At 33.9% G+C, this 27,632-nt stretch overlaps 1 protein-coding gene across 1 annotated transcript in view; it reads left to right on the plus strand.

The window, feature by feature from the left end:
- Positions 1–27,632, plus strand: part of RSRC1 (arginine and serine rich coiled-coil 1) — a 422,099-nt gene that overhangs the window by 323,329 nt on the left and 71,138 nt on the right. The window contains exon 7 of the mRNA XM_086674595.1: positions 24,430–24,498. Coding sequence (XP_086530721.1) covers positions 24,430–24,498 — 69 coding nt within the window. The remainder of the gene's footprint in view (positions 1–24,429; positions 24,499–27,632) is intronic.

The raw sequence follows: 27,632 nt of genomic DNA on the forward strand, positions 1-27,632 counted from the left end.
GAGACATTTTAATGTTTTCCAAAGGTCTCTCAAATGACATATCGGAGAGAAAATGAAGATAACAGAGATGGTACAGTACAGTGCTTCTCAGTCTTTCTCATTCTGTGACATGAAAAAGGATTATATGTGGTTGGCACAGTAGGCTGAACGCTCTTGTCTATAGGCTACTGGCTCTGGAACTCCAGCCACCTCAGATCCTGTCTAGTTGTCCTGAGGGCTAAGAGGATCAATATTTTAGCATACCTGGACCTTATTTGCAGCCCAGTGATCAGGAAGCTCTGAACGTATCGCAGAGCACTACATTTATAAAACCTAGATTGAATAACACAGTTTGAAATTTAAATCTATCTAAAATATAAGTATTTAAAAGATATTCTAAACATTGCCCTATCCTAAAAGAAAAAACACATATACCTCTAGAAAGAGCTTTTGCTAGATGGATTAATGATCTTAATCATATTTTCCACTTACTAGTGGAAAACCTCTAGTCTGTTAAGATTAACAATTCAGATTTTGATCTTTGGTTTGACCCCATTAAAGCAGAATGTATATTTAAACTTTATTCTTAGAAAATTATTTAATAAAATAAAGCTATCTTTTGGCAGATTATATTTTCACTCATTTTTAGAGGGTCTAGAATGATTTTTCTGAAACTCCAAAGGACCTTAAAACTAATCAAATCCAACTCTGTCAGTTGACTAGGAAATTGCAGCCCAGGTCACAAATTAGATCATGGCTAACCAAGAATCCGGTTCTCCTGATAGATTGTTCCCTTTCAACTCTAGAATGCTTAAAAATCTTAATGCGAGAACTTTGAAATGTGTATTATAAAATCATATTTTCACAGCTATAAGAAGTAATTTGCTAGCAGTTTCCACTTCTAAACTAGATGATATTTTCAGAAAGGATTTTTAAAAAGTAGGGCCATTTTATTTACTTATTTTTACACAGTGTTTTCCCTAAAAGCCTGGCACTGTTTCAGTGTTCACAATGGCCAGTGGAAAAATGGGAAATTATCTATTTTGCTAAAGTTTCCTTTATGCTAAAATTATGTTATTATTATAAAGGAATTAAAATATCTATGAATAAACAATATTCTAGTTTAGGTGAGATTTGTGTGAACACTGATGTTGAGTACTTTGTCCTCTGTCATTCCATTTGTTAACATTCCAGCAGACTGTAGGAGAAGCAGAAAGATAAATTATTCTTGTTGCGCCACCTAGTGAAATTCAGGGACCGTATATTTACCACACTGTATTTTATTTGGGGTAGGCTGTACACTCACCTCCCATTTGCTATGCTTAGATTATGCCCATAAGAAATTCACAAAGGAGAAGAATCGAAAACTATATGTCTACAAAGGTTGATTTATTCATCGTATTTCGGCTTACAACGTTTTCAACACTGAAATATTACTAGTAAAAATATAAATACTACTCAATCTCTAAAGGTATTGCCTTGAACAAAATACAATAAATGTGTAAAGTTTTAACAATTATGCTTTTCCAGTTGTAAATCTAGGATTTTATAAGGTGATAATATGTTCTAGAGAAAAGTTCAAAATGCCGAAAATAAGTGGTATGAAATCAGGCTCAAGATTTTGTATAAAACATTTTAAATGTCTCAGATTAATTTAGCCCTTTGTGAAAAATATACTGATGTTTTTCTTTAATGAGGTTATATTTTATCATAAATCAAAAATATTTGCAAAATAATTTGTGCTATACATGCATTTGAGATGAAAATGATATTTTTATATGTAAAAGTGCTGACTGTACTGATTTGTAGGAAGAAATAACACCATGTTATAGTATCTAGTTTTTAAAGTTGTGTTCAAGTGTTTGAAATAAAAAGTCTTACATGTTTTTTTTATGTTGTTGTTTTCTCTTTTAATACTGCATAAGCAGTCAGCTGCCTTACCTAATGGTGTTAATTTTTAATATTATTAAATTCCAAGGTCATGCTTTCAAAACGGTGGCACAAGGTAAAATAAGAATACTATTGTCAGTATCATTGCTTTGTGTTGATATAATAGTAAGTACCTAATGTAAAAAAAAAAAAAATCAAGGAAAATAATTCATCTAAATGGGAGACAATTTTTCATAGCATATCTAAATTTATTGTGTATGAAGAAGTATAGGATTTGTGGTGGCTGTAACTATAATTCTGAATTTTATTTGATTTGGTATGTGATTATTCTGAAAGTTCAAAACTCATAATGATTGCTTTTAAATATGTGTTAACAGGGAAATTTTAAGGTATATAAACCTGAATATTGAATTATACCTTACATGTATTTTTTGGTACAGTTTAAAAACTTATGGATAGGCATGTTTACATATGTGTGAAGATATAAGCATACATTAAATTAATATAGTCTTGAAATTAGAAGTTTTGAGGAGTTATGACAGATTTTATATTTGGAATATAATATTCATATGACTGGAATGGAATGTGCTAATTAATGTAATTTTCTGAGACACTGATAAATCTCAGAGTAGCCTCTATTGTCATAGATGTTCCTAAAATATTTAAGTAACAGAATAAAATTAAATATTTAACATATTGCTATTCCTCAAAGTAATTATTTTGTATGTTAATTTTCAGCTTAGTTCAATAAACAGTTATTTAGGAGTTAATGAACCATGTCTGATACTCTACTGTACTAATATCAGTAAGATACTGACCTCAAGTGGTTGGCAGTCTTGTTCAAAAGAAAGACACATATCCAATTAACTATACTAAAGAAATATAAATATAGTCCTCTCAGACCTAAGAGGAGAAATAAATGTTAACTAGGGTAGTAGACTGAGGTATCATGGAGGAAGTTACAAGACAGTTAAATAGTTTGTATTTTAGAATACTATAAATGTAGTTAGAACAAGTATGAAATATAGAGCTAAATTTGTAGTTGAGATAGAGTAGAGCATATCCAATAAAAAAGGTATATGTAAACAATTCTCTTTTTCAGTTTAAAGTAGTCCTGTATTACATTCTATACAATTTCTCAGAAATCTCAAAGAAACCATATTACATATACGTTAGTGCATATTTCTCCAAATTTTGCAGCAAGGAAAGGATTCACTACTAAAAACTTGGAAATAGGTTAAAAAAATGTATAAATTATATCATAAATAGTATGAATACATGTACTTCTATATTAAAAATTACTATAGTTAAATACTGCTGTCTGTAAGAGTATAGGGATAGCATTGTATATTTTACACAAATGTGACAGCTAACCCTTATATGATACCTACCATGAGATATGTACTGTTCTGAGTATTTGGCATATGTTAACACATTTAATCCTTACATCAACCTTCAGGCGTATGCTGGTGGTACTATTATCAATACTATTTTTATTTTCTTTAAATGTTTATTTATTTTGAAAGAGAGAGATCACATGCACATACACAAGGGAAAGGCAGAGAGGGGAAGAGAGAGATTCCCAAACAGGCTCCACACTGTCAGCGCACAGCCCGACAAGGGGCTCAAACCGTGAGATCATGACCTGAGCTGAAATCCAGAGTCGGACACTTAACTGACTAAGCCACCCAGTCTTCCCATCAATACTATTTTAGATGAATTAACTGAGACACAAAGAATATGCTTGCCGTAGTCTCATAGCTAGTTAATTGGGTAGAGATAGGATTCAAACCCACAGGGTCTGGCTTCAGAATCTATTCCTTTAATTCCTCTGCTCTAATACTTTTCAGTAATTCATTATGTCCTGATTATAGCCATTCCATTAATGGATAGTGCTATAGAAGATACCATATTCTAATAAATGTCTTCCAGTTCTTTATTTTAATACCCAAAAGCTTTTGGATGGAGATCTGTAACTCTATATTATTATATCAGATTCCCAGGGTAGTGTGTTATGTTACCAGACATCAGTATAACTAAGTGCTACTTTGCTATTTTGAAGCTACAAATGTTTTCAGCTACTATAGCTCATTTTCTTACCAGCATTTTCTTTTCTTTTTGAAAAATTTAGAACAGTTTGATAAAGGCTTAATTTACTAAACGTTCATTGGCACTGAACAGAGTTTTGAGAATGCAAAGGTGAGTAAGAAACACATATATTAAACATATGCTTATAATACGGTTTGTGCCAAAATATAGTTTCTACAAGAGCAACTAACTGTCTAGAGTTAGGAAAGGATTCTCATAAAAGATAATATTTAAAAAGTAAGGATAGCTTTCCAAACCTAGGGTGCAAAAACACAGATTTGTGAAAGAGTGTGGTATATTTACTAAATTGAACTCAGCTCTTTGTGTTTGGAAAATAAAGGGTATGGGATGGAATGGTGGTTGACTGGGAAATATGGGTTGGGACCATTTGGTGAAGGATCTTGTAGGTGATGCTAAGGATAATGAGGTTTCCTGACCATTTTTAGAGAGCACTTTTCTTGGGAAGATGGTGGCTTCCACTGAGCTTCCATTGCAAAAGTAATATTGTTCCACATCAAATCCCCTGAGAAAAGTAGTCAGAATGTGTTTGCCTAGCTACCAGTCCCCAGAGGATTTTTAGATAAGGAGAAGGACCTCATCCAGGAGTACCTCACTAAACCAAACAAAATTATTCAAGACTTAAGTTTTAATCATTAGGCTGTTTTCTAGAAATCTCTCAATTTCAATGCTTCTCTAAATCTGGGTTATAAGGTATATTTTTATCCCTTAACTTCTTGGCAATATTCATCAAGTCACATATTTATTGAGCTTCTACTATATAGCAGTATTTTGAATGCTAGGGTTAAAGAGATGAGCTGGAGAGATAAAGTCCATTAAAATTTTTTGAAGATCTTATTTTGACAAAATAAAAAAAAAATTTTTTTCTCATATCTTGGCCATGTGGCAGTCCTTTCATATCTTGTCCTAAAAAGAAGAGAAAAATTGATATTATCTACATTTTACAACTGGGATTCCTCAAGCACATCTTCAAATTTACTTAATAGCACAGTTGTTTAATTGCTTTAGAAGGTAGCGTCTTGAATACTAATCCAGCATGCCCTCCACTGGAATGCCTTAGTCTTTTTGGTAAAAATATATTTTAAATTTATGGATTATTTTCATTTGTTTTATTTCTTATATTTACATCATTAAACTATTAAGACCCTTCTTTAGAGCATACTGTATCTGTATCAGATTTGCATCAGGTGGTTACATCTGATTTGTGTGCATCTGATAGCATAATCTCAAAGTATATAAAGCAAATACTGACACAATAGCAAGGGTAAACTTTGAATCCTAGTACTAAGATGGAAATGTATTAAAGCTAAAACAAACAGATTTGGCCTGGTGAACAGAATTCCACGTTTAGAGGACAAATTCTCACCATCATAGCCTATTAAATGACTATAGCTAAGATCTTCACTATATAATTTTCTTTGATTCTCCTTTCATATTGTGATGTTGGAAGTATTTCTCTTGTTTCCAAACTGCCATACAGAATTGAAAGAAGAGAAAAATTTCAAAAGAATACTGTATTTCTGTTTTCCTATATAAGACCCTCAACTCAAGATATAGGGAATATATACTTTTCAAGTATTGATTGAACATTTACAAAATTGACCATATACTAGTTAATAAAGCAAATTGAAACATATCAAAAATTGTCACTTATACTACATTCTTTATTCAGAATGAAATTAAATTAGACCTCAGTATAAGTAAAGAATACAAAATAGTTTATAAGCTTAAAGCATTTTATAAAGTAACCCATTGGATCCAACAACAACAAAAAAAAATCATATTGGTATAAAAATAATTTAAATTCTGTATTTATAAATAAAAGTTATGATGAGATTTTAAAAATGCGCAATCTCAACCCACTTTTGGCCAGGAATCTATGTTTTAACAAGCTTCCCATGTGATGCTGATACATGCTAAAGTTTCAGGACCACTGCCTTCAATAAAAATACAATTAATGCCTACTTTGAAAATATCTAGCAACAAAAGAGAGATGGTAAAATATTGATAATGATTAATAGTGGGACTAGAAAATCACTAGTAGTATCTTTTTAGAAACAGAATTCCAAGTTTGGAGAACAAATTCTCACCATCATAACCTGTTAAATGGCTATAACTAAGATCTTCAGTATATAATTTTCTTTGATTCTCCTTTTATATTATGATGTTGGAAGTATTTCTCTTGTTTCAAAACTGCCATATAAAATTGAAAGAAGAGAAAAATTTTTAAAGAATACTGTATTTCTGTTTTCCTAAATATATGAATTTCTTCTGTTTGATACATTTATTTTTTATTGCCTATAAAAATGTGAGTATAAATGTCTTTTCATCATCAAAACAATTTAATGAATTCTGAGGCCTATATGTTTTTATATATAGTGTGCTTTATTAATGAAGGATATAGACTTACTAGTAAAAAATGTGCCTATTATACAAATGGCTCTTGAAATTTCTTACATAGATCTTAAATTTCTTATATATTTCATACATTTCTTATTCATTTACAATCCAGGAAAATTCTGGCTTATTATTTCTGTGATTCTCAACTTGTTTATATTCAGTTGTTCTGTTTGGTACTGAATTCAGTTGCCTGAGAAGTGGTATAGATCGTGACTATGATTTTTAAGGGATACAATTTTCTTCCCTTATCTCTTCTACCTTAACAATTCACCTATCATATAAGAGAAAAATGTATGCCTCTTCATTAGTAGGCTGGCAAAAGGTCATGCTTTGGTCCAGTTTACAGTTCACTCTGGAGAGTAAATGCAACAGTTTCATTATGTGCCTAATTTTCACAGATCTGGGGGAGTAGAACTCTCAGAGATCGTTCCAAAAGCAGGTCACACCTCCAGGGTGCTTCAGTTTGTCATCCAACAAAGCCTGCATTATTAATTTTGAATTGTATTTGCAGTATTCTTTAGCATAGTAGGGGCATCCCAATTAGTAGGGAGTAGAGTCCACTCCCTCTATTAGAATGTGGTATATAGAAAGTACATTTAAAACATACTTTTAACAGGGTTGAATCAGGACATGGCATAAAGCTCCTTTGGGAAAAATTTGTGGACTCAGCAGTGGAAGTCTGCATTTTATCAGAGGTGTTAGCATTTTTAGTGTAGAGATGTATGTATGCTTTAATACATAAAGCACTGAAATCCAGCTATTGGCCTCAGACTTAAATGATGAGTCTCTCAAGTTGAGGCAACTAAAATCATGGCGTGTGCTTAAATATTGAACATTTCATATTTCTGAAAGAAAACAACTTCACAATATTTATTAATAACAGGGCAATTTCACACCAAATTCTTTACTCTCATACTTATTTTACAATGGCATTTCATTTATGACCTTTTGACTTAATAATTAAATTTTAACTTAAAAAATTATCCTTTATTTAGAAGCACTAGTAGAATTAGCTTTGTATAATACAAGTTATTTCCACTCAGTTTTTTTAAAAGTCATTATAGCATAATGAAAAGAAGAACAGACAGACCTGTTATAATTCTTGACTCATTTATTAGGTGTGTAATCTTGAACAATTTATTAAGCCTCTTTGAAACTTATTTTTTTTTATAAATTTGACATGTTACATTTTGTAAATTTAAGATATATATATTGCAATATTATTGCTGCTGAAGTAATATTTATCCCTTTTACCATTATAGTACAATATCATTGTCTGCATTCATTATACTGTGCATTAGATTTCTGTGGCTCATTTACTGGTTTAAAGTTTGTGCACTTAAACACCATCAGTCCTATCCCTCAATCCCCCCATCCCCTGGTAACCACTAGTAACCACTATTTTATTCTGTTGTTTTTACAGGTTTGACTTTTTTAGATTTAACATATCAGTGATATCGTATATTACTTGTCTTTGTCTGACTTAACTCACTTAGCATGATAGGCTTATACATGTTGTCACAAATGGCAGGATAGCCTCCTTTCTCATGGCTGAGTAATATTCCATTCTGTATAGCCTACATTTTTTTCCCATTTATCCATTGATAGGCATCTGGGCTGTTTACATATCTTGACTGTTGTGAATAATTCTGTAATAAATGTGGGTGTACATATCTTTTGTCAAAATCTTGTTTTCATTTTTTTTGGCAATATAGCCAGAAATGGAATTGCTGGGTCATATGGTAGATCTATTTTTAATTTTTTTGAGGAATGTCCATATCGTTTTCCATAGTGGTTGTACTAATTTACATTCCCACCAACAGTGTATAAAGGTTCCCTCTTCACCACATCCTTGCCAGAGCTTGTTTTCTCTTGTCGTCTTGATGATAGCCATTCTAACAGGTATGAGATGAATATCTCATTGTGGTTTTGATTTGCTTCTCCTTGATAATTAGTGATGTTGAGCATCTTTACATGTGCTGTTCACGGTTTGATGTACTCTTTGGGAAGATGTTTGTTTAGTTCTTCTGCCCATTTTAAAGTCCTATTGTTTGTTTTTGTTATTAAGTTGTGTTCTTTATATATTTTGGATATTAACCCTTTATCTGGTATATGGTTTACAAAACTTTTCTTCCATTCTGTAGGCTGTCATTTCATTCTGTTAATTATTTCTTTTTTTTTCATTTTGTTAATTATTTCTTTTGCTGTGTTGAAGGTTTTGAATTTGATGTAGTTCCTTTTGTTGAATTTTGCTTTTGTTTATTCTTTTAGCATCATGTCCAAAAAATCATTGCCAAAACTGACATCAATGAGCTTCTCTGTTTTCTTTTAGGAGCTTATGGTACCAGGTCTTCTATTTAAGTCTCTGATCCATTTCAAGTTCATTTTTGTGAGTGCTATGAGATAGGGGTCCAGTATTATTGTTCTGCATGTGTTTCTCCAGTTTTCCCAGCACCATTTGTTGAAGAGACTGTCCTATCCCCATTTGGTTCTTAGCTCCGTTGTCAAATATTAGTTAACTGTATATATGGGACTTCATTCTTGGTTCTCCGTTTACTGTTCCATTGGTCTGTTTTTGTGCCAGTACCATACTATTTTTATTAGTATGGCTTTGTAGTATAGTTTGAAATCAGAAAATGTGATACCTCTGGCTTTGTTCTTTTTTCCTCAGGATTGTCAAGTTTGGGGTTTTTTTTGTGGTTCCCCACAAACATTCAGATTGTTTCTTCTACTTCTGTGCAGAATGTCTTTGGTATTTTGATGAGAATTACATTGAATCTATAGATGGCTACTAGCAGTATGTCCATTTTAGCAATATTTATTCTTCCATTTCATGAACACAGGATGTCTTTGCATTTGTTTCTTTTCTTTGATTTCTTTCAGCAAAGTCTTATAGTGATTGCACAGATCTTTCACTCCTTCGGTTAAATTGATTCCTAAGCATTTTATTGTTTTGATGCCATTGTGAATAGGATTGTTTTCTTTCTTTCTTTCTTTCTTTCTTTCTTTCTTTCTTTCTTTCTTTCTTTCCTTCCTTCCTTCCTTCCTTCCTTCCTTCCTTCTTTCTTTCTTTCTTTCTTTCTTTGATGCTTTGTCATTAGTATAATGGATTTCTGTAAGTTGATTTTTGTATCCTGCCACTTTACTGAAATCATTGATTAATTCCATCAATTTTCAATTGACTGTTTGGAATTTTCTTTGTGTAAAATCATATTGTCAGCACATAGTGACAGTTTCATTTCATCCTTCCTGATTTGGGTACCTTTTATTTCTTTGTCTTGCCTAATTGCTCTAGCTTGGACTTCTGTACTAACTCAAATAGAAGTGGTGAAAGTCTTGTCTTATTCCTGATCTCAGAGGAAACTTTCCATTTTTTTCCATTGAGTATGTTAGCTGTGGGTATGATGTATATGGCCTTTCTTACGTTGAGGTATGTTCCTTTTATACCAGTCCATTAAGGCTTTTTTCATAAAAGGATCTTGTATTTTGTCAAATGCTTTTTTACTACATCTATTGAAATGATCATGCAATTTTTATCTTTCTTTTTATTGGTATTGGTATTGGTATGATTACATTTATTGATTTGCATTGGAACTTTTTGAGGATTATATGAAACAGTTATATCTGAAAATACTTAGCTTAGCACAGTGACTGACACATAGTAGGCCTGCATAGGTTTTTTACCCCCCTTCAAGAGATGAAGCCAGGAAAACAAATGATATAAATAAAAAATGTATTAATTCTAATTTCTAAAAGAAGAAACACCCTTTGCAATGCAAAAATAAAGTAAAAATTAAGAAAAGAAATACGGCATAATTTTTATATGGAAAACTATTACATCTCATCCTTGGTTTCTGGCATATATAATTAAGTATTGCCAATTCTGAACTTTGGTTCTTACTTTCAAAAGGATTGCTTACTTTCAGTTACTCTTTAAAAATATGGTATTGATAGTGTGTTCAAAGTGACTGAAAAGAATAAGCATTACAAATCACTTAGCAAAGTCTACAATATGATTCCTTTCAAAGAGAATAATTCTAGAACTCCAAACCCAGAGTTTTTCTAAAATGCTGAAACATCTTTCTTGGAATGGGGGTTATAATGGTGGCCAGCTGACTTCAAACTGACATCTAGTTGATGGATGTGCAATAAGTCAAAGGAACACAGAATGATGAAGTTATTTTTATTTTCCATATCAGCATTCTGTAAAAAAGAAAAAAAATCTAGTATTGCTTTTTTTTTTTTTTTTTTTGCGACTAGACATCACAGCAGTTCTGTATCCCCATGTTGTTTTTATTGGATTGTTTTCAATTTTTTTTTAACTTTTATTCTTAGATTTTAGTTAATGACATCCTAATTACTGTGGCTAAGCAGTTTATTCAGATTACAGAATAGGAAGTTGGGTAAGCATCAGACATCAACAGAACTGGAGAAGAGAAATATAAGCATGGTCAGAAGGCTATAGGACTTTACACATTTAAAAAAAATATATTGGTTATCCACTTTTTCCTCTTAAATTGTATTTAGATCTATTTGATTCTTTCTTTGCCATTGGAGTGCTCATGGATTCCACCAGGAGCATTGAGAAGGAAAATACCTAGTCAAGTAAAGAGCAGTAGGATATTTTGCTTACAGCTGCACATCTGTTGGGCATAGTGTGTCATTCTCAGTGAAACTGATCATGAGAAGTCTTCTAATAAATGACGTAGAAAATTCTCCAACAGAAAGAAAGGAGAGGCACATAGAGGCACCTGGGTGGTTCAGTCAGTTAAGCATCTGACTCTTGATTTCGGCTCACACCATGATCACACAGTTGTCAGTTTGCGCCCCAGGTTGGGCTCCACGCTGGGCATGGAGCCTGAACCTGCTTAAGATTCTCTCTTTCTCGGGGCGCCTGGGTGGTTCAGTTGGTTAAGCGTCCGACTTCAGCTCAGGTCATGATGTCACGGTGCATGAGTTCGAACCCCACACTGGGCTCTGTGCTGACAGTTCAGAGCCTGAAGCCTGCTTCGGATTCTGTGTCCCCCTTTCTTTCTGCTCCTCCCCCACTCATGCTCTGTCTCTCTGTCTCTCTCTGTCTGTCTCTCTCTCTCTCTCTCAAAAATAAACATTAAAAAAAATTTAAAAGAAAAAGATTCTCTCTTCCTCTCTCACTGCCCCGTCCCCTACTTGCATGCGCACACATCCTCTCTCTCGTGTGCACACACTAAAAAAGGGAGGGGGCACATGAGGTAGTAATCCTTGCAAGTTCAGATAATCTATAAACCCACTTAAGGGTATAAGAATTAAGAGAAAATCCAGAAGACATGTCATAGGACAAAATGGTGAAAGAAAAAGCTTTTACTTTGGGAACTATTACAAAGTATACAGAGGGGAATTGTATGTAAGAGCAAAGAAACCCAAATCATTCAATATGTTCCACTTATATTCCCACATTGGTGCTTAAAGAAGTAGGAAAGAATTAAAACATATCATATAATTTTGTAATTTCCCACTTGTCATTCGCATTGAATCAACAATTTTTCAACATCACCACCATTTATTACTACCGTTATTTTAACAATTTGTAGAAACAAATATAAATGATCTGTTGAATTATATAATAACTTAAAGCATGGGATGATACAAAATCACTTCTAGACTTCAGAATAATTATGTATTGGCAGAATCAACTGTAAATACAGAAAACAAACTGATGTTTGCAGAGGGGACGAGGTTGGACAGCTGGGTGAAATGACTGAAGGAGAGAGGGAGATATAGGCATCTAGTTATGGAATGAGTAGTCAGGGGAATAAAAAGTATAGCATAAATAATTCAGTCAATAAAATTGTAATAACAATGTAGTGGGACAGATGGTAGCTATACTTGTGAACATAGCATAATGTATAAATTTTTCAAATCACTAAGTTGTACACCTGAAACTAATGTAACATTGTGTGTCAACTATACTCACATTAAGAAAAAGAATAATTATGCTTTGGAAGTAATAGTTCCTGTCTCTGAATATCAAATGGGGGGGTTGTAAAAAAATTAAATGATGAAATAACTTTATACTTTTTAGAATCTGGGAGAAAAAAAACTTTATTTTCTTTTTTTATGTTTATTCATTTCTGAGAGAGAGAGAGAGAGAGAGAGAGACCTGGGGGTGGGGGGACGGAGAGGACAGAGAGGGAGACACGGAATCTGAAGCAGGCTCTGGGCTCTGAGCTGTCAGCACAGAGCCCGACGTGGGGCTTGAACCCACAGACTGCAAGACCATGACCTGAGCTGAAGTCAGATACTTACCTGACTGAGCCACCCAGGTACCCCTAGAGAAAAAATTAAAACAAGTTAGTGAAAGCATTAGACTAGATTAGAACTTCCCAAAGTATATTCTTTATTTATATTATAAAAAAGAATGGTTCTTTGGTAATATAAGTTGAGAAACACAGACTAAACAAACTTAAACAGGATTTTAACTACAGAATACCATAGATATGTCAACTTGTCAATGAGTATTGTGACTTTCCATGAGGGAGAGTTCAGTCAGTGTTGTGTTGCCCAATCTTATTCCTCTGTGGGAATTTGTTTAAATAGAGAATCATGAGGAATTAGTATCCCATGGAACATGTTATACATAATACTGGGCCAGAGAATCTCTAAAGTTCTATACCTCTAGGCATTTATGATTTTCTGAGAATTTGACTGCACAGCATATGATTTGTAGTGCAACTTCATTCTTGACTTGTGGTCATTTTGAATCGATCGGGTCTCCCTAGCAGTAGACAGTCCCCTTTGGGGACTTAGCACTGTCCATGGTCAAATGTCCCTTGGATTCTGTGACAGCGTACCTCCTAGCTTGCTTCTTTCTACTGTTTATTCCAAGGCGCATCTGGACTCGATTGAACCAAAAAATAAAACAAAATATAACTGTGCTGGTTCGTGGACACTTCATGACCCAAATGATTGGCCTGTCTTCCTGGCTAACAGTTATCCTATAAGAGGCAGTTCAAGTATCACCTTATAGAAGCTTTTCCTGGCCATGTCCTCTCCTTTCATTACTTCCAAAGCATCTGTATAGAAGTATTTGCTTGTTTTTACATTTCCCCTTCTAGTATGTGAACTTCTTCATCTCTCAATCCTCAGCACTGAGCTCAGTGATTAGGGTACAGTATTCTGCTGGAGAATTTTCTGTGTCATCTGTTTTATATTTTCTTCTATATCTATTTTGAATGGACAGATAAAGGAAATAATGAAAACAAACATGATTATAAAGTGATGTAGCAAAAATTAGTATTTGTAGAACACTTACAGATAATGGACAGTGGCTTCTTTTTCTTTCTGCAGTGTCTATGCAATAATTACAATTTTATGTTTGTAAAGTAGTTTTTCAGTTACAGTGACTACTTTATGTGCTTGAGGTAGAGTCAGAATAATCATTTCAAACATTGGGTATGATTAAACATTTTTACATGTACATTTGTATTGCTAGTATTTACTAATGGCACAAGTTGGTAAGGAGTAAGAACTTATAATGAATAGATCTCACATCTTTGCCACGTGTGCAAAGGAGGCACCAGGGTGAGGTAATATTATGATCATCCTTAATTTTTCAATATGCAGAAGCAGCAGCCACTTTCATATGTAACTTTATAAATAAATTTGATAGTGTTAACTAGTGAGTTTTTAGGTTTTCTACTGTGGTGAGGTCTGGATAAGTACAAAAACTGTAAGTAAAACCCAGCAAAAATATCTGAGATCATGGCCTATTAGGATTTTTTAACATTACATTTTTCATATTATATATTTTTTCCCTCTGAAAGTTGTTCTTAGCTGTTTCTTCTCTAATAACAAGTTTAGTATTATCTAAATTTTTTGCTCATTGCTAGTTTTAAGTTCATATCTAGACCTTTAGAAATCTCTGGAGTTTGCTGTTTTTAAATATATAAAGAAAAATTAGGCTTTTGCAATTCTGATATTTCTAGTAACTTCATTTCCTTGAAATCTAAGTTTTCATTATTTTATCAACCAGCTTGTTAAATCTATAATTGTTTGCTTTGAAACATGTACACCATCCTTGATCCAAAATCATGTCACTTGTCACATATCTTTATAAATTTCTTCCTATGTAACACAGACCACTACCTGTTTTTAGGATGCTAGTAACTAACAGTTGTTTTTTCTACTAACAACGACACTTTTTTCAACTTGTTGAAGCCTTAAAAATATCACAAAGTAGTAATGCTTGCTACCAGATAGGCTGCTAGATTTGAAAAAAACTTATTCAGTATTTGCACCTTTGTACCTCTTCCAGCAGATGCTTATTAAATTCTCAAAAGAGACCCTGGCACAGATGAGCTAAAACTGCACAATCAGGTGGTTTTTCTTCTCTAAGTTAAGATGAAAACTGCCTTAAACCTCAACATGAAAGTTCAAAGAAAATTAAATCCTAAATGCAAATATCACTTTTGCTCTTTGCTAATTGTTGCTCTCCCAGACACATAGCATGAAAATTAGTAATGCTTTTTATTCAGGCATTTTCTTACCTAGTTCCATAGTTCACTGCAGTGGTATTTTTCAGAGACACAGTTACTGTTGAAGAATGGTAGTGTGTAATACTTTGGAATCAGAACTACAGTTAACCACTGTTTGTTCACTGTACTACTTTAGATGAGCTACTGTATTTTGGGAAAAGAATCTCAGAAAGAAGAGAATCTCAGAAAGAAGAGAATCTCAGAAATTTTCCTTCAGACACAAATACTTATGAATTTCAGCATAGTACTGTCGACATAGTACTATGACAAGAAGCTCACTAGATACATTTTTAAATGCCACCTTAAATATATAAAATAAGTAAGCATGTAATAATAGTTGGTAGAGGCCTCTTCAGATTTTCCATGTGATTTTGAGTAAAGTATCTTCAGATAAAAGTTTCTACATAAACAGCAACTTATGCATGGAAGCAGTTTGTTATACTCTGATTTTGGTTCCTGTGTGCTTCCAAGTGAATAAATAGGTAAGAAATAGGCTTAAAAAAAAAAAGCATTAAAGTAAAATTCACAGCTTCTATATCTTCATTATTCTGACTTCTGGCTAATTATTTAACTTTCTTGGGCTTTTTATTTCTTCATCAGTAAAAAACATAGTAATAACTTATCTAGGTAAAATCCTCAGAATTCTTTGGGAAATGATACTTTATTGTTTATATTGTTTTCTTCATAATTTTTTTAAAAGCATATGACAACATTTAAAGTGAATAAACATGTGCCATTCATGGTAAATGTAGTAGGAAAGAATATCAGAAAAATTTCTTAAATGTATTTTGATGACTGATCCAACAAAGTCCACACACATGTGAAGAATGGGATGGGCAATGCTGGATACAATACTAGTATCCTGATTACAAGTCACCCTGTTTTACAGTCATCACGTAAATATTTTGACACAGCAGTGCCTGTGAAATACTTTAGTGTCTCGGTCCTTTTCTTAGGGTTAGTGTGAAAAGCATTAAGAATTATAAAAAACTAAAGTAAGCAGAAATATATTTTGCTAGATGTCTTACTTACAATTCATTAAAACATTTATCTCTGGGCTCCAAAACTTACAGTAGAGCATCACAAAATTTTAGTGTCTTGAGAGACTAATTTTCTTAACTTTGTAGGTGAAATAACAGAGTACATATGTACTTTTAAAATAAAGGTAATATAATAATGTAAAGAACACACCTGTTGGATTTGGGTAGAAGCTCTGCTCTGCCACAATTGAGCTTAGAGAAATAAATTAGAGGAGTTTTTCATTCATAGTTCCTGTCTCCTTTTGTGTGTTTACATATATTTTCATGTACTTTATTTTGTTTAGTAAATTGAATCATGGTATATGTTGTTATTGAGCCTGCTTTAAAAAAAAAAAAATCTGTCTTGAAGATCTTTCCATACGTACAAGTCTATCTCATTCTTTTAATTGCTTTATAGTATTTCACAATATTTTCTTAGATAGATGTTGGAACATATGGGTCTTTCTTCTGTGCTTCTATTTCTGTGACCTTGAAAAAGTTATTTTACTTCTCTATACTTCAGCTTCCTGGTCTGTAAAGTGAGGATAGAACCAATTTGAGAATTAAGTGAAATACACACACATATACAAACACAAAGTCACCTAGTAAGCTTTCAGTAAATGGTAACCATGATGATGATGATGATGATGATGATGATGATACCTCTTAATTTCTTTTTATATCTCTTAGTTCCTTTCTACTACATTCAGGAAAAATTCCTTGCTAAGATCCCCTAACATACTCATTTAGTCTTCAGCTATATTCATTCTGCGATTCATTTAATGTATAGAGTTCTATTTCAGTGATCAAAATTGAATTTCCAAGATGCAATCAATATCTTCCCAGATCACTTTAAGGATATTATTTACACTGATTCCAAAAAAGTTTTGTTGGCTTTATTAACTTTAATTCCTCTGCTTAATATTTTTAGAGCATTCTTGTTGGTTGTATTGTTTTTGCTTGTTTTGTCTTTCAAGGGATTGGTTTTCTTCAAATGTCCGGTAATTCTAAGTTGGCCATTCATCTTTATATTCCACATTACCTGTAATCCTGCCATTTCAACCCTCCATTGTTTGTGTCAGGGGGCAAGATGTGTTGCTAGGAATGACCATTAGTAGCTTGTCATTCCTGTTATAGGGGTTAGTAGTTAACCAGCTCTTGCCTCACTGGGCCTGGTACCTCCTACACTCATTGTTTCAACCTGTGGTCAAACACTACCCATACCCCTACTTACCACACTGAGGGTACATTGCCATTGTTCAGCTGCTCTAATCATTCCCCAGTTGACATTTGCCTCAGTCCTACCACCTATGCTTGGTCTCCACTGACTTTAAAATGCAAGTACCCTTACAACTGCACCCATGTTTGTATAGTCTTCTAAATATAATTGGGCTGTGGTTTCCTCTAACCATTTTTCCATAGATCTGATCCCATCTGCTTTCTGTTTTACAAGACTTCTTCGCCATTTCTGGTCTATTCATGATGGTGCTGTGTTAGAGATTGAGCTACATGTAGAGAAGAACTTCCAAGTGAAGGTTGTTACACTTTTTTACAAAAAGATTTTCTCTGGGAATATTAATATAGTCCTTCCTGAAAGTAGTGGATGAGTTAAATACCCTGTCAGTCTTTTCCAGTTCTTGAGTCAATTGATTTCCTCATGTAGAGTACATAAACTACCTTCCCAAATCATTTAAAATCTAACTTAAGCAAATAGCTGCAATGATCTGAAAAGCTATATCCCTGTGGATTTTTGTGTACAATTAGTAAAGATGAGAATAAATTCTAGTAATATGCTGTTAACTATACATACTGAACAATTTCCCCGTACCACCTCTGCAGCCGCTCTTCTGATCTTCATCATTCAGATGAAGAGCCATAGTGGACCTCTTTTCTGAAAGGAGGCTTCACTTTAGAAGAATCAGCATAATATTTGTGTTGATTTTCAAAATCCTGTTAAGTATTTGTTTAGAAAATATTTAACAAACAGTGTACTGGATAAGATGTACAAAGTGCTCTAATAAACAACTCCAAAATTTCAGCTCCTTTAGAACAATATAAACTTGTTTTGTGCTCCTATCGCAGTGTAATGTAAGTCTACAGGAAAGCACTACTTTCTGCAGAAATCCATACCCAGATCTTTATCTGGGGGTTTATGCTCTGTGGGTCCTCTGTTCAGCAAATGGATAGACAAAGAGAAGTAGGATTGTGTGGGAATTTTATATAGGCTGGGTATGGAAACATGATACATATCACTTATGCTCACATTCCTTGGCTTGAATTCAGGTAAATGGCCACACTTAACTTCAAGGGGACTAGAAAATGTAGGTTGGCTAAAGACTTAAGAAGAAGAGAATGTCGACAATTTCTGCCACACCTACTATGTGCCCTCCTCTCAAAGAGTTGGATATTTCTTCTAATGAAGGAATAAAGTATTTTGTACATTCCATAAGGAAGTTATTAAAATGCCCAAGAAGAAAGGAGGGAGCCACCAGGTCCACTTGGAAACAAGGGATATTGATCAGAGAAGGTTTCATAGAGAGAGTGACATTTGACTAAAACTTTCTGATAAGGTTTTCTCAGCTAGAAGGTGAGGTGGGCAACCAGCAAGAACAAAAGCATGGCAATACAAACAAAAGACAGTATGGCCCAGCAAGGCCATGCATTCCTGAGGCGATGAAGGGGGAGTGGTGAATGATGAGGCTAGAAAGCTACATTGAGATCAGACTGTGAATGGCTTTAGATGGCATAATAAGGAAATTGGATTTGTGCATGCATATATGCAACAGGGCACCTTTGGAGATAGTTTTAGCAGGGAGTGGCATTATCATATATGTGTTTTAGAATGGTACATTCATTCACTTAATTATTGAACATATCTATGTTCTAGATTCTGTACTTGTTGCTGGGAATACAAAACAATGAACATGTTCCTTGCCCTGGTGGTAATATAGAGGATTCATTGTAGAGAATAGGATTAAAAATACAGAGATCAAAAGGAACTCCTTTCTTAAAGTGAAAAGACTTAAGGCCCTGAACGTGAATATTGGCAATGAAAATGCAAAAGACTAGATGGATTCTAGAGATAATGTGTGGAGTAGAAGCTGATGGAACTCCTAGCCAATCAGATGTACTGCATGAGAATAAGATTTGGAGGAGGATGTCACAAAGATGTCCAACCTGAGAGAAAACAGGAAATACCAAGGAAAGAGGATCAGGTTCGAGGGAAAGGTTATGAGTTTATTCATGTACATGATTTTGAAATATCTATGGGGAGCTATCTATGTGGAAGTAATCAGAAAAAGAGTTTTCATGATCAGGAGAGGGTCCAGAACTAGAGCTATGGTAGACATATGGGTTACATTTTAGATCTTCTATATAGACTGCCTAAGAGCAGAACTCCAAGAAGTAAAAAATGGGTAAAAGAGACCACAGCCAAAAAAGGTTGACAAAGACTTGTTAGAGTTAGGAGATCATTTTGATAGAGATGTGGTTGGTTAGCAGTTTTTTAAAAAGTGGAGACTGTAACAGGACAAAACTGAGATAACCATTAAATTTGACTATTGCAGAAATTTTTAGGGGCCATTTTGCAAAAGCTATGGGGCAAAATCTAATAGGAACGAGAGAAAGCAGTAAGTTGGTTGAAAAAAGAGTAAATATTGTACAGGATTTGTGAGACTTGAATGTATTTATAGTTTAAAGATAAAGAAAGAGTGAGTTTGAACCTTAAGAAATAGAAAGAACCCTAAAAGATATGGAAAGGTTTAAGTTCTAAAGCACAAGTAAATGAATTTGCTTTCTGAAACAAGGAAAAAGAGGTAAGGATTGATGAACGTAAAAGTTTGCAAGTGAATGGGAGTGAGGCTGAAAAAATAAAAGGGAGTCAGAGAAGCCAGGATGAGGTTATTGGCAGTTGTGGAGAAAGCATAGTAAGTTGTTTATTAAATATAATTTATTGTCAAATTGGTTTCCATACAACACCCAGTGCTCATCCCAACAGGTGCTCTCCTCAATGCCCATCACCCACTTTCCCCTCCCTCCCACCCCCCATCAACCCTCAGTTTATTCTTAGTTTTTAAGAGTCTCTTATGGTTTGCCTCCCTCCCACTCTGTAACTTTTTTTCCCCCTCTCCCATGGTCTTCTGTTAAATTTCTCAGGATCCACATATGAGTGAAAAAATATGGTATCTGTCTTTCTCTGTCTGACTTATTTCACTTAGCATAATACCCTCCAGTTCTATCCACTCCAGCAATTTGCCAGTTGCTGCAAATGGCCAGATTTCATTCTTTCTCATTGCCAAGTAGTATTCCATTGTATATATAAATCGCATCTTCTTTACCCATTCGTCAGTAGACGGACATTTAGGCTCTTTCCATAATTTGGCTATTCTTTTTTTTTTTTTTTTTTTTCAACGTTTATTTATTTTTGGGACAGAGAGAGACAGAGCATGAACGGGGGAGGGGCAGAGAGAGAGGGAGACACAGCATCGGAAACAGGCTCCAGGCTCTGAGCCATCAGGCCAGAGCCCGACGCGGGGCTCGAACTCACGGACCGCGAGATCATGACCTGGCTGAAGTCGGACGCTTAACCGACTGCGCCACCCAGGCGCCCCCATAATTTGGCTATTCTTGAAAGTGCTGCTATAAACATTGGGGTACAAGTGCCCCTATGCATCAGCACTCCTGTATCCCTTGGGTAAATTCCTAGCAGTGCTATTGCTGGGTCATAGGGTAGATCTATGTTCAATTTTTTGAGGAACCTCCACACTGTTTTCCAGAGCCCCTACACCAGTTTGCATTCCCACCAACAGTGCAAGAGGGTTCCCGTTTCTCCACATCCTCTCCAGCATCTATAGTCTCCTGATTTGTTCATTTTAGCCACTCTGACTGGCATGAGGTGGTATCTCAGTGTGGTTTTGACTTGTATTTCCTTGATGAGGAGTGATGTTGAACATCTCTTCATGTGCCTGTTGGCCATCTGGATATCTTCTTTAGAGAAATGTCTATTCATGTCTTCTGCCCATTTCTTCATTGGATTATTTGTTTTTTTGGGTGTGGAGTTTGGTGAGTGAGTTCTTTATAGATTTTGGATACTAGCCCTTATCCGATATGCCATTTGCAAATATCTTTTCCCATTCTGTCGGTTGCCTTTTAGTTTTGTTGATTGTTTCCTTTGCAGTGCAGAAGCTTTTTATCTTGATGAGGTCCCAATAGTTCATTTTTGCTTTTAGTTCCCTTGCCTTTGGAGATATGTCAAGTAAGAAATTGCTGCAGCTGAGGTCAAAGAGTTTTTTTTCCTGGAAAGCATAGTAAGTTTTAAGAATGAGAATGGAAACCAACTATGGATGTTATGAAAGATGAGCAACATGGAAGGATCCATGTTAATTTCTAGATCATTGGTTTTTAGTAGGGCCAATAACATTTTTTTAAGAAATTTTTTTGGGGGGGGCGCCTGGGTGGCTCAGTCGGTTAAGCGGCCGACTTCAGCTCAGGTCATGATCTCGCGGTCCGTGAGTTCAAGCCCCGCATCGGGCTCTGTGCTGACAGCTCAGAGCCTGGAGCCTGTTTCAGATTCTGTGTCTCCCTCTCTCTGACACTCCCCTGTTCATGCTCTGTCTCTCCCTGTCTCAAAAATAAATAAAACATTTAAAAAATTTTTTTTTTAATTTTTAACATTTTTTTAAAAATTTATGTATTATTGAGAGACAAAGAGACACAGAGTGTGAGCAGGGGAGGGTCAGAGAGAGGGGGAGACACAGAATCTGAAGCAGGCTCCAGGCTCTGAGCTGTCAGCACAGAGCCCGATGCAGGCCTCGAACTCACAAACCACGAGATCATGACCTGAGCAGAAGTCGGATGCTTAACCAACTGAGCCACCCAGGCGCCCTGAGCCAATAACATTTATATACTGTTTTATAAGAAGACTCTGAAGCAAAAATTGAAAAAAAAAATGGTTAGCCGTATTGATAACAGCTTGGCAAAACAACAAAGGAATCAGGACAATAAGTGTTTATATGGGTGGAATTGAAATGGTTGTCTTGGGTAGGGAAGGAAGCAGAGCCTAGAGAGGACTGTTAAGTCTGGAGGGCTTGGAAGAGTCAAGGGATTGGAAGTTGTGTATAAGGTTAGTGGAAGATGTTAAGTATTTTGGTAAATGGTGTGCTTTATAAGTAGATCCTGCTGTAAAGTCCAAAGGGAATGATCATGAATCATAAGACTACATCTTACCACTTACCAGTTGTGTTCTTATCATATCATATCAAATTTTGTGGTAAGAGATTCAGTATCCTCATCTAATGAGATTCAGTATCCTCATCTGTAAAGTGGGATTGACACCTTTTAGAAAATATAAAAAATTTTAGGGTAAACTAAATCATGTATGAATGACTATACATGCTTCCCTATTCACATTTAAATAAAATCAGAAAGCAGTCGGAAAGAAAAAAAAAGTTTCTTCCAAATTACCTTAATAATCGACGAGGGGTTTATCCTAATGACTCAATTTGAATAAATAAATTTTCTTCGAGTGAATTCATTCAGATTATTTGTAGAGAGCACATTGATTATTGGTAAAATTTTCAAATGTGTGCTTTTTAAAATTAATTATTATCTATGCCATTTTGACATAATTCAAAGGGTTTTTTATTTATACACACACAAACAACACACACACACACACGCACGCACGCACGCACTTGGAAATCTTGATTGACAGCGTGAAACTCCAGTACATAAAATATTTAACCACAGCACAAAAGCCATTTGAAGTTTAAAAAAAAAAAAAATATATATATATATATATATATATATATATATATATAAAACAGTATTCCAATGAATTGTCCATGTATAGCAACAAATCAGTAAGAAAGGACAAACTGGCATAGTGAAATAGATAAATCAGATTTAGGCAGGGTAGTTTATTGAATTTAAATTGTGCCCAGTTGGCCCAAGAGCTATATATAAGCAATCCATCTTACGTTGTTAATGGAAGTTCTTGAAATCCACCTGATGTTTGCATTATTAAATTTCAGTCTAATGAGCTCGGCTAATACATATTGAAGATGGTTGTAAGGAGTAGAATGTGAATCTGAGCGGGATAATTTGAAAGAAACATAAGCTGAGCATTTTACATGACTCAAGGGGTATATCTACAATTACACATATAACCAAAATTGAATTTAAATGGAATTTCTATTATCCTTGTCCTTCTACCAGGGAGAATAAAGTGTAAATGAAGTAAAAGTCTTTAGAGTTACTGGTGGTTTGTTTTTATTATCTAATTTAATAGATTCTTGAAATGATACAGAGTGGCGTAAAAGTTTTAATATTTCATGACTTTAAATGCAGTCTAAGTATGTATTAAACCTTGTAAATGGAAACAGATGTCTATGTAATTGGATATAGCACTTCAAAATACCATTATATAAGTTTTATATTTTAAGAAAGTGTCAATATTGATGGTGATGAAAAATAAAACTTTGAAGAAAAATAGTTACGTATGTGGTATATATTTTGTAAAACTCACCTTTTAAGCCAGGTTTTATACTTATAAAGAATATGTTGATTTTGCATAGGAAAAAATATATGCAGCAGAAACACTGAAGAGCATGTTTATTTTTTTTAAATCACAGTTTACATTGCTGTTATCATTATAATAAAGGCTCATCCAAAGTTTAATGCTGGCACAGTTTGATTCTTTTTCTTTTGACGAGGCAATACTTTTTTAACTTAATATTTCATCAACTATAATGCTATTAGAGACTTATTTTCACTTAGTTCACTCATCAGGCAGTGAGCTGGCAATAAAGGAGAATCGCTCCTTTGAGACATTAATGCTTTGGAATAAATGATGTGCTAGAACAGAAATTTAATTAATTTACAGAGTATATTGATAGTCCCTTGTTACTGTGCTGTATATTTTTAATCTTCTTTAACATCTGTAGTAAAGTGTTTGAAAACCCCTGCAGTTGAGCAACTAGTAGATAATTAAGTAATAAAGGAAGAGGTTTCTAGAGGGAAAAAGACTCTTTTTACCAAATCCTGTCATAACATGAATAAAGAACTGCTACTATGATATGCAATGAAAAAAAAAATAATATGCTACCTAATTTGATACTGTTCCAAAGATATTGCAAGCTTCTTATATTTAAAATGTGAATTGTAGCTTAAGAACTTTCCCCCAAAGTTTAAAACAGATGCATTGCACTGACCAAATCTGATGACTTATGAACAATAGTTATTCCCAATTCATATACCATCATCTAAACTTTATGTTGCTTAAATTTATTTTCTTTTTTGTATAGAGATTATCTCAAACTGAGCTTCAAAGATTCTAAAATAATATTTTAAATATTCTGAGTAAATGTAAAAGGTGTATTACAGATTTTCAGCCATTTTGTGTTTTACTTCTGACTAGGTCACAAAAAATATGCAAGGAATTTCTTATCCCTTTCCCCAATATTTTCAATATTTTATGATATAGACATAAAATAAGTACAGAAATTCCATTGTTTTTGTTTCAGCAAAAGCTGATGAAGCATTGAAAGCAAAAGAAAGAAATGAAGAAGAAGCGAAGAGAAGAAAGGAGGAAGGTAAAAGCATGTGTTCACTTTGTTTCAAAGCAGTCATTCTGTGGGGGAATCACTATTTGGGATGGTTGTCTTCATTCCTTGGTAAACCCTAGATTATAATCACATGCCTCAGGGGATACGTCATGCCACTTCATGAACCTAAATTCTGACGTAATATCACACTATATTCTATGTCTTGGATACTAATGTTTGCTTCCGTACAATTAGTTTATAAGCATCCTAGTATATATTTTGGGGAAACTGGAAAGATAGAAAATTATAAAATAGAGCTGGTGCTGGTTTGTTTCCTTCTGACTTTTAACTATAAAGTGAACAAATTCTCAAAATCAGTTATAAAAATGTATTGAATTTATCTGTACCTTTTGAAATATTTTAGCAGTAATGAAGAAAAGTCCCCTTGTCAGTAATACTTCAAATTAAAAAGCTGTTAAAAGGGAACAATAAAATCTGAAGTATCAGCAATTATTATAGTTCAAATTAAGAAACTCATCTTATAATCTTTATAGATTAAATATTTTTTCTTAATAACATTGGAGCCACCACCCAAAACTATTACACAAAGAAATCTACCACATTTTTTATCTCCCCTCACAAATTTTTATTTCCCCTTTAGTTTACTATGAATTATTTGAGTGAATATTTTACATTTTTCCTTCACAGAGGCTTTAGATATATGGTTGTAAATACAGAGCTTAAAGCAAGATCCAGGCAAATCTTTCTTGGTGAGTTAAGTAGATGATCCACTTGGACTGCAGTCATGTCACTTTACTGGCTAATTAGCAGAGTAACTATTTCCTCTTTGAGCTTTCAAGAATTGAAACCTGATAATGTATTCCAAAATATTCGCTTTGAGTGCTGTTGTCTAAATCTGAAAATTGTAATTTTTATCCTGGTATATATCTTTTACTGTGACAACAAGGAAAAAAAGTTGCACTCCTAATTTCCAATCGAGGCTGAGACCCAGTCAAACCTAAAATGTTGAAGTACGATAGTTTAGAGTGCTTAAAAACAATATTCCATTAGAGTCAGGGTCCCAAAGCAAGGAAACACCAACAACAGAAACTAGATTTAGATGGCAGAACCCTACAAATAAGTAGATTCAAACTAAATGTGGACTAATTTATACATATAAATGGATAGTGTTCTTACCTTATTTGACCCCTCTAAGTCCTGACTTCATGCTTTTGCCCTGATTTCATGGCATAGTGAGAAAAGAAGTGAATTCCCATAGCAAGAATCCTCAGTAGAATTCTCTTCTTTTGACTTTCTGAAGTGCACATTTTGACATTGTTAACGGAAACAATCTATCTGCTTTCAGTGATGCTTATGGTCACCCATAGAACAAATAGATATAATACTAGATGGAAAGTAGCCTAAGCAAATTATTTTATTTTAGTACTGCTATGTTATGTGGTATTCTGATCAATGTAACTAATTAATAACATAATAGTCCTTATAAAACACTGTGGTACTGTAAATTACAAGTGTGGTACTTATTACCAACCATGTGAATATAAGTTGTAGTTATTAGTCTAATCCCATTAATTCAAATCTTAATTGGAGTCATCATCGGTTGAAAAAGGATGGCTCTGATGTGGTAACCACAGATACTGAAATTGTTAGGTGATTCATTATTATGAAAAATATATAATATTTTATAATGCTTTTTATATTATACTTTATAATGTAATGCTTGCCCTAGTAAAACAAACCTTTAAATACTTCAGAACCCCTCATTTACACAGTGACAATTGATTACAGTAGTCCCTTTCATTATTATCACTTCTAAACGTATTTTCAAAGATATTTTATTAAGGATTTCTTAAGTAACTTTAGATACTTTAACATTATATTGCAATTCTTTTGAAGATATTCTTTACTTTAGACATTCAGGAAGTCAAACTGACCTTGCACTTAGTCTGTGATATAAGTAACATTTTTCATTTCAGTACCTGAGAACTGTTTGAAAAGCACATCCCTCTAATTATAGCTATTTTAATTAGCATCCTAACAAGAGTATCAACTCTAGGATTGTAGCAGATTTAGTATCCACGAAGCACATAATAAATACTCAGTTTCTTAGTTATGGAATGAATGAATAAATGGCCAGTTTACCCTTCCTTCTTTGAAATCCATGCTTAAATAACTTATCTTGAGTTTGCAGTTGATTTTAAATAACCTCTTTTGAAAGTGTCAACCAACCTTGTTATGTCTCCTTTCTGTTTTTTTAATAGAGTTCTTTTTTTATTAAAGTTTATTTATTTATTTTGAGAGAGAGAGCAGGGGACGGGCAGAGAGAAAGGGAGAGGGAGAATCCCAAGCAGGCTCCACACTCCCAGCACAGAGTCTGATGCAAGGTTCGATCTCATGAACCATCAGATCATGACCTGAGGCGAAATCAAGAGTCTGACGTTTAACTGACTGAGCCATCAGGTGCCCTGTTCTGTGTCTTTTCTAAGACCTCATCCATTAGGCTATTTCTCTAAAGAATTACAGTAGTTCAAAAAGAAAGGAATTTCAAAATACTATCAGTATTTGCTAGTGGATTTATCAAGTCTTTACCTAAGCTCACTGAATTTTATAAGCACCCAAAAGTCATAGGAAAATTAGAACCACAAATGTTGGAGAAAACTTGTTGGTAACAGAGCCTATATGACACTGATTTCAAAAGATAAAAGGTGTGTTTCATTCTTTGTTGTTGTTTGCTTCCAAAATTATTTTCTTATATGTTGTCTAGATACTTGAATACTATCAAACTAACCCTTCCTGAAAATGATTAATGTATAAGCTGCATTTATTTTATTTCATGTAATTAGTCTAGCTACAGACTGAAACCTGAAGTATATCTGTATGTGTATGTGTATATATTTCTACCTCTGAAAAGAGTAATAATCCTGTATTTCCAATTTATAAGCCACTAGTAATTCATTCTATCACATCATCTGTAGAGTTCATCTCTTAATTTCTCAGCATGCTGATATGCAGCACACGGTTGCAAGTATTGTTAAAATGTAGATAAATGTTATCTGCCCAGTTCCTTTTACCCATTTTCTGTTATCTCAAAAAAGCTATTGTATTAGTGTAGCAAGATCTTTGCCTTGCAAATACATTCTGACTATTATGCAGTCCTTTCC

Source organism: Puma concolor, chromosome C2 (genome assembly GCF_028749965.1).
Source record: "Puma concolor isolate L17-30 chromosome C2, mPumCon1.1.hap2, whole genome shotgun sequence".
In the NCBI taxonomy this organism is placed as follows: domain Eukaryota; kingdom Metazoa; phylum Chordata; class Mammalia; order Carnivora; family Felidae; genus Puma; species Puma concolor.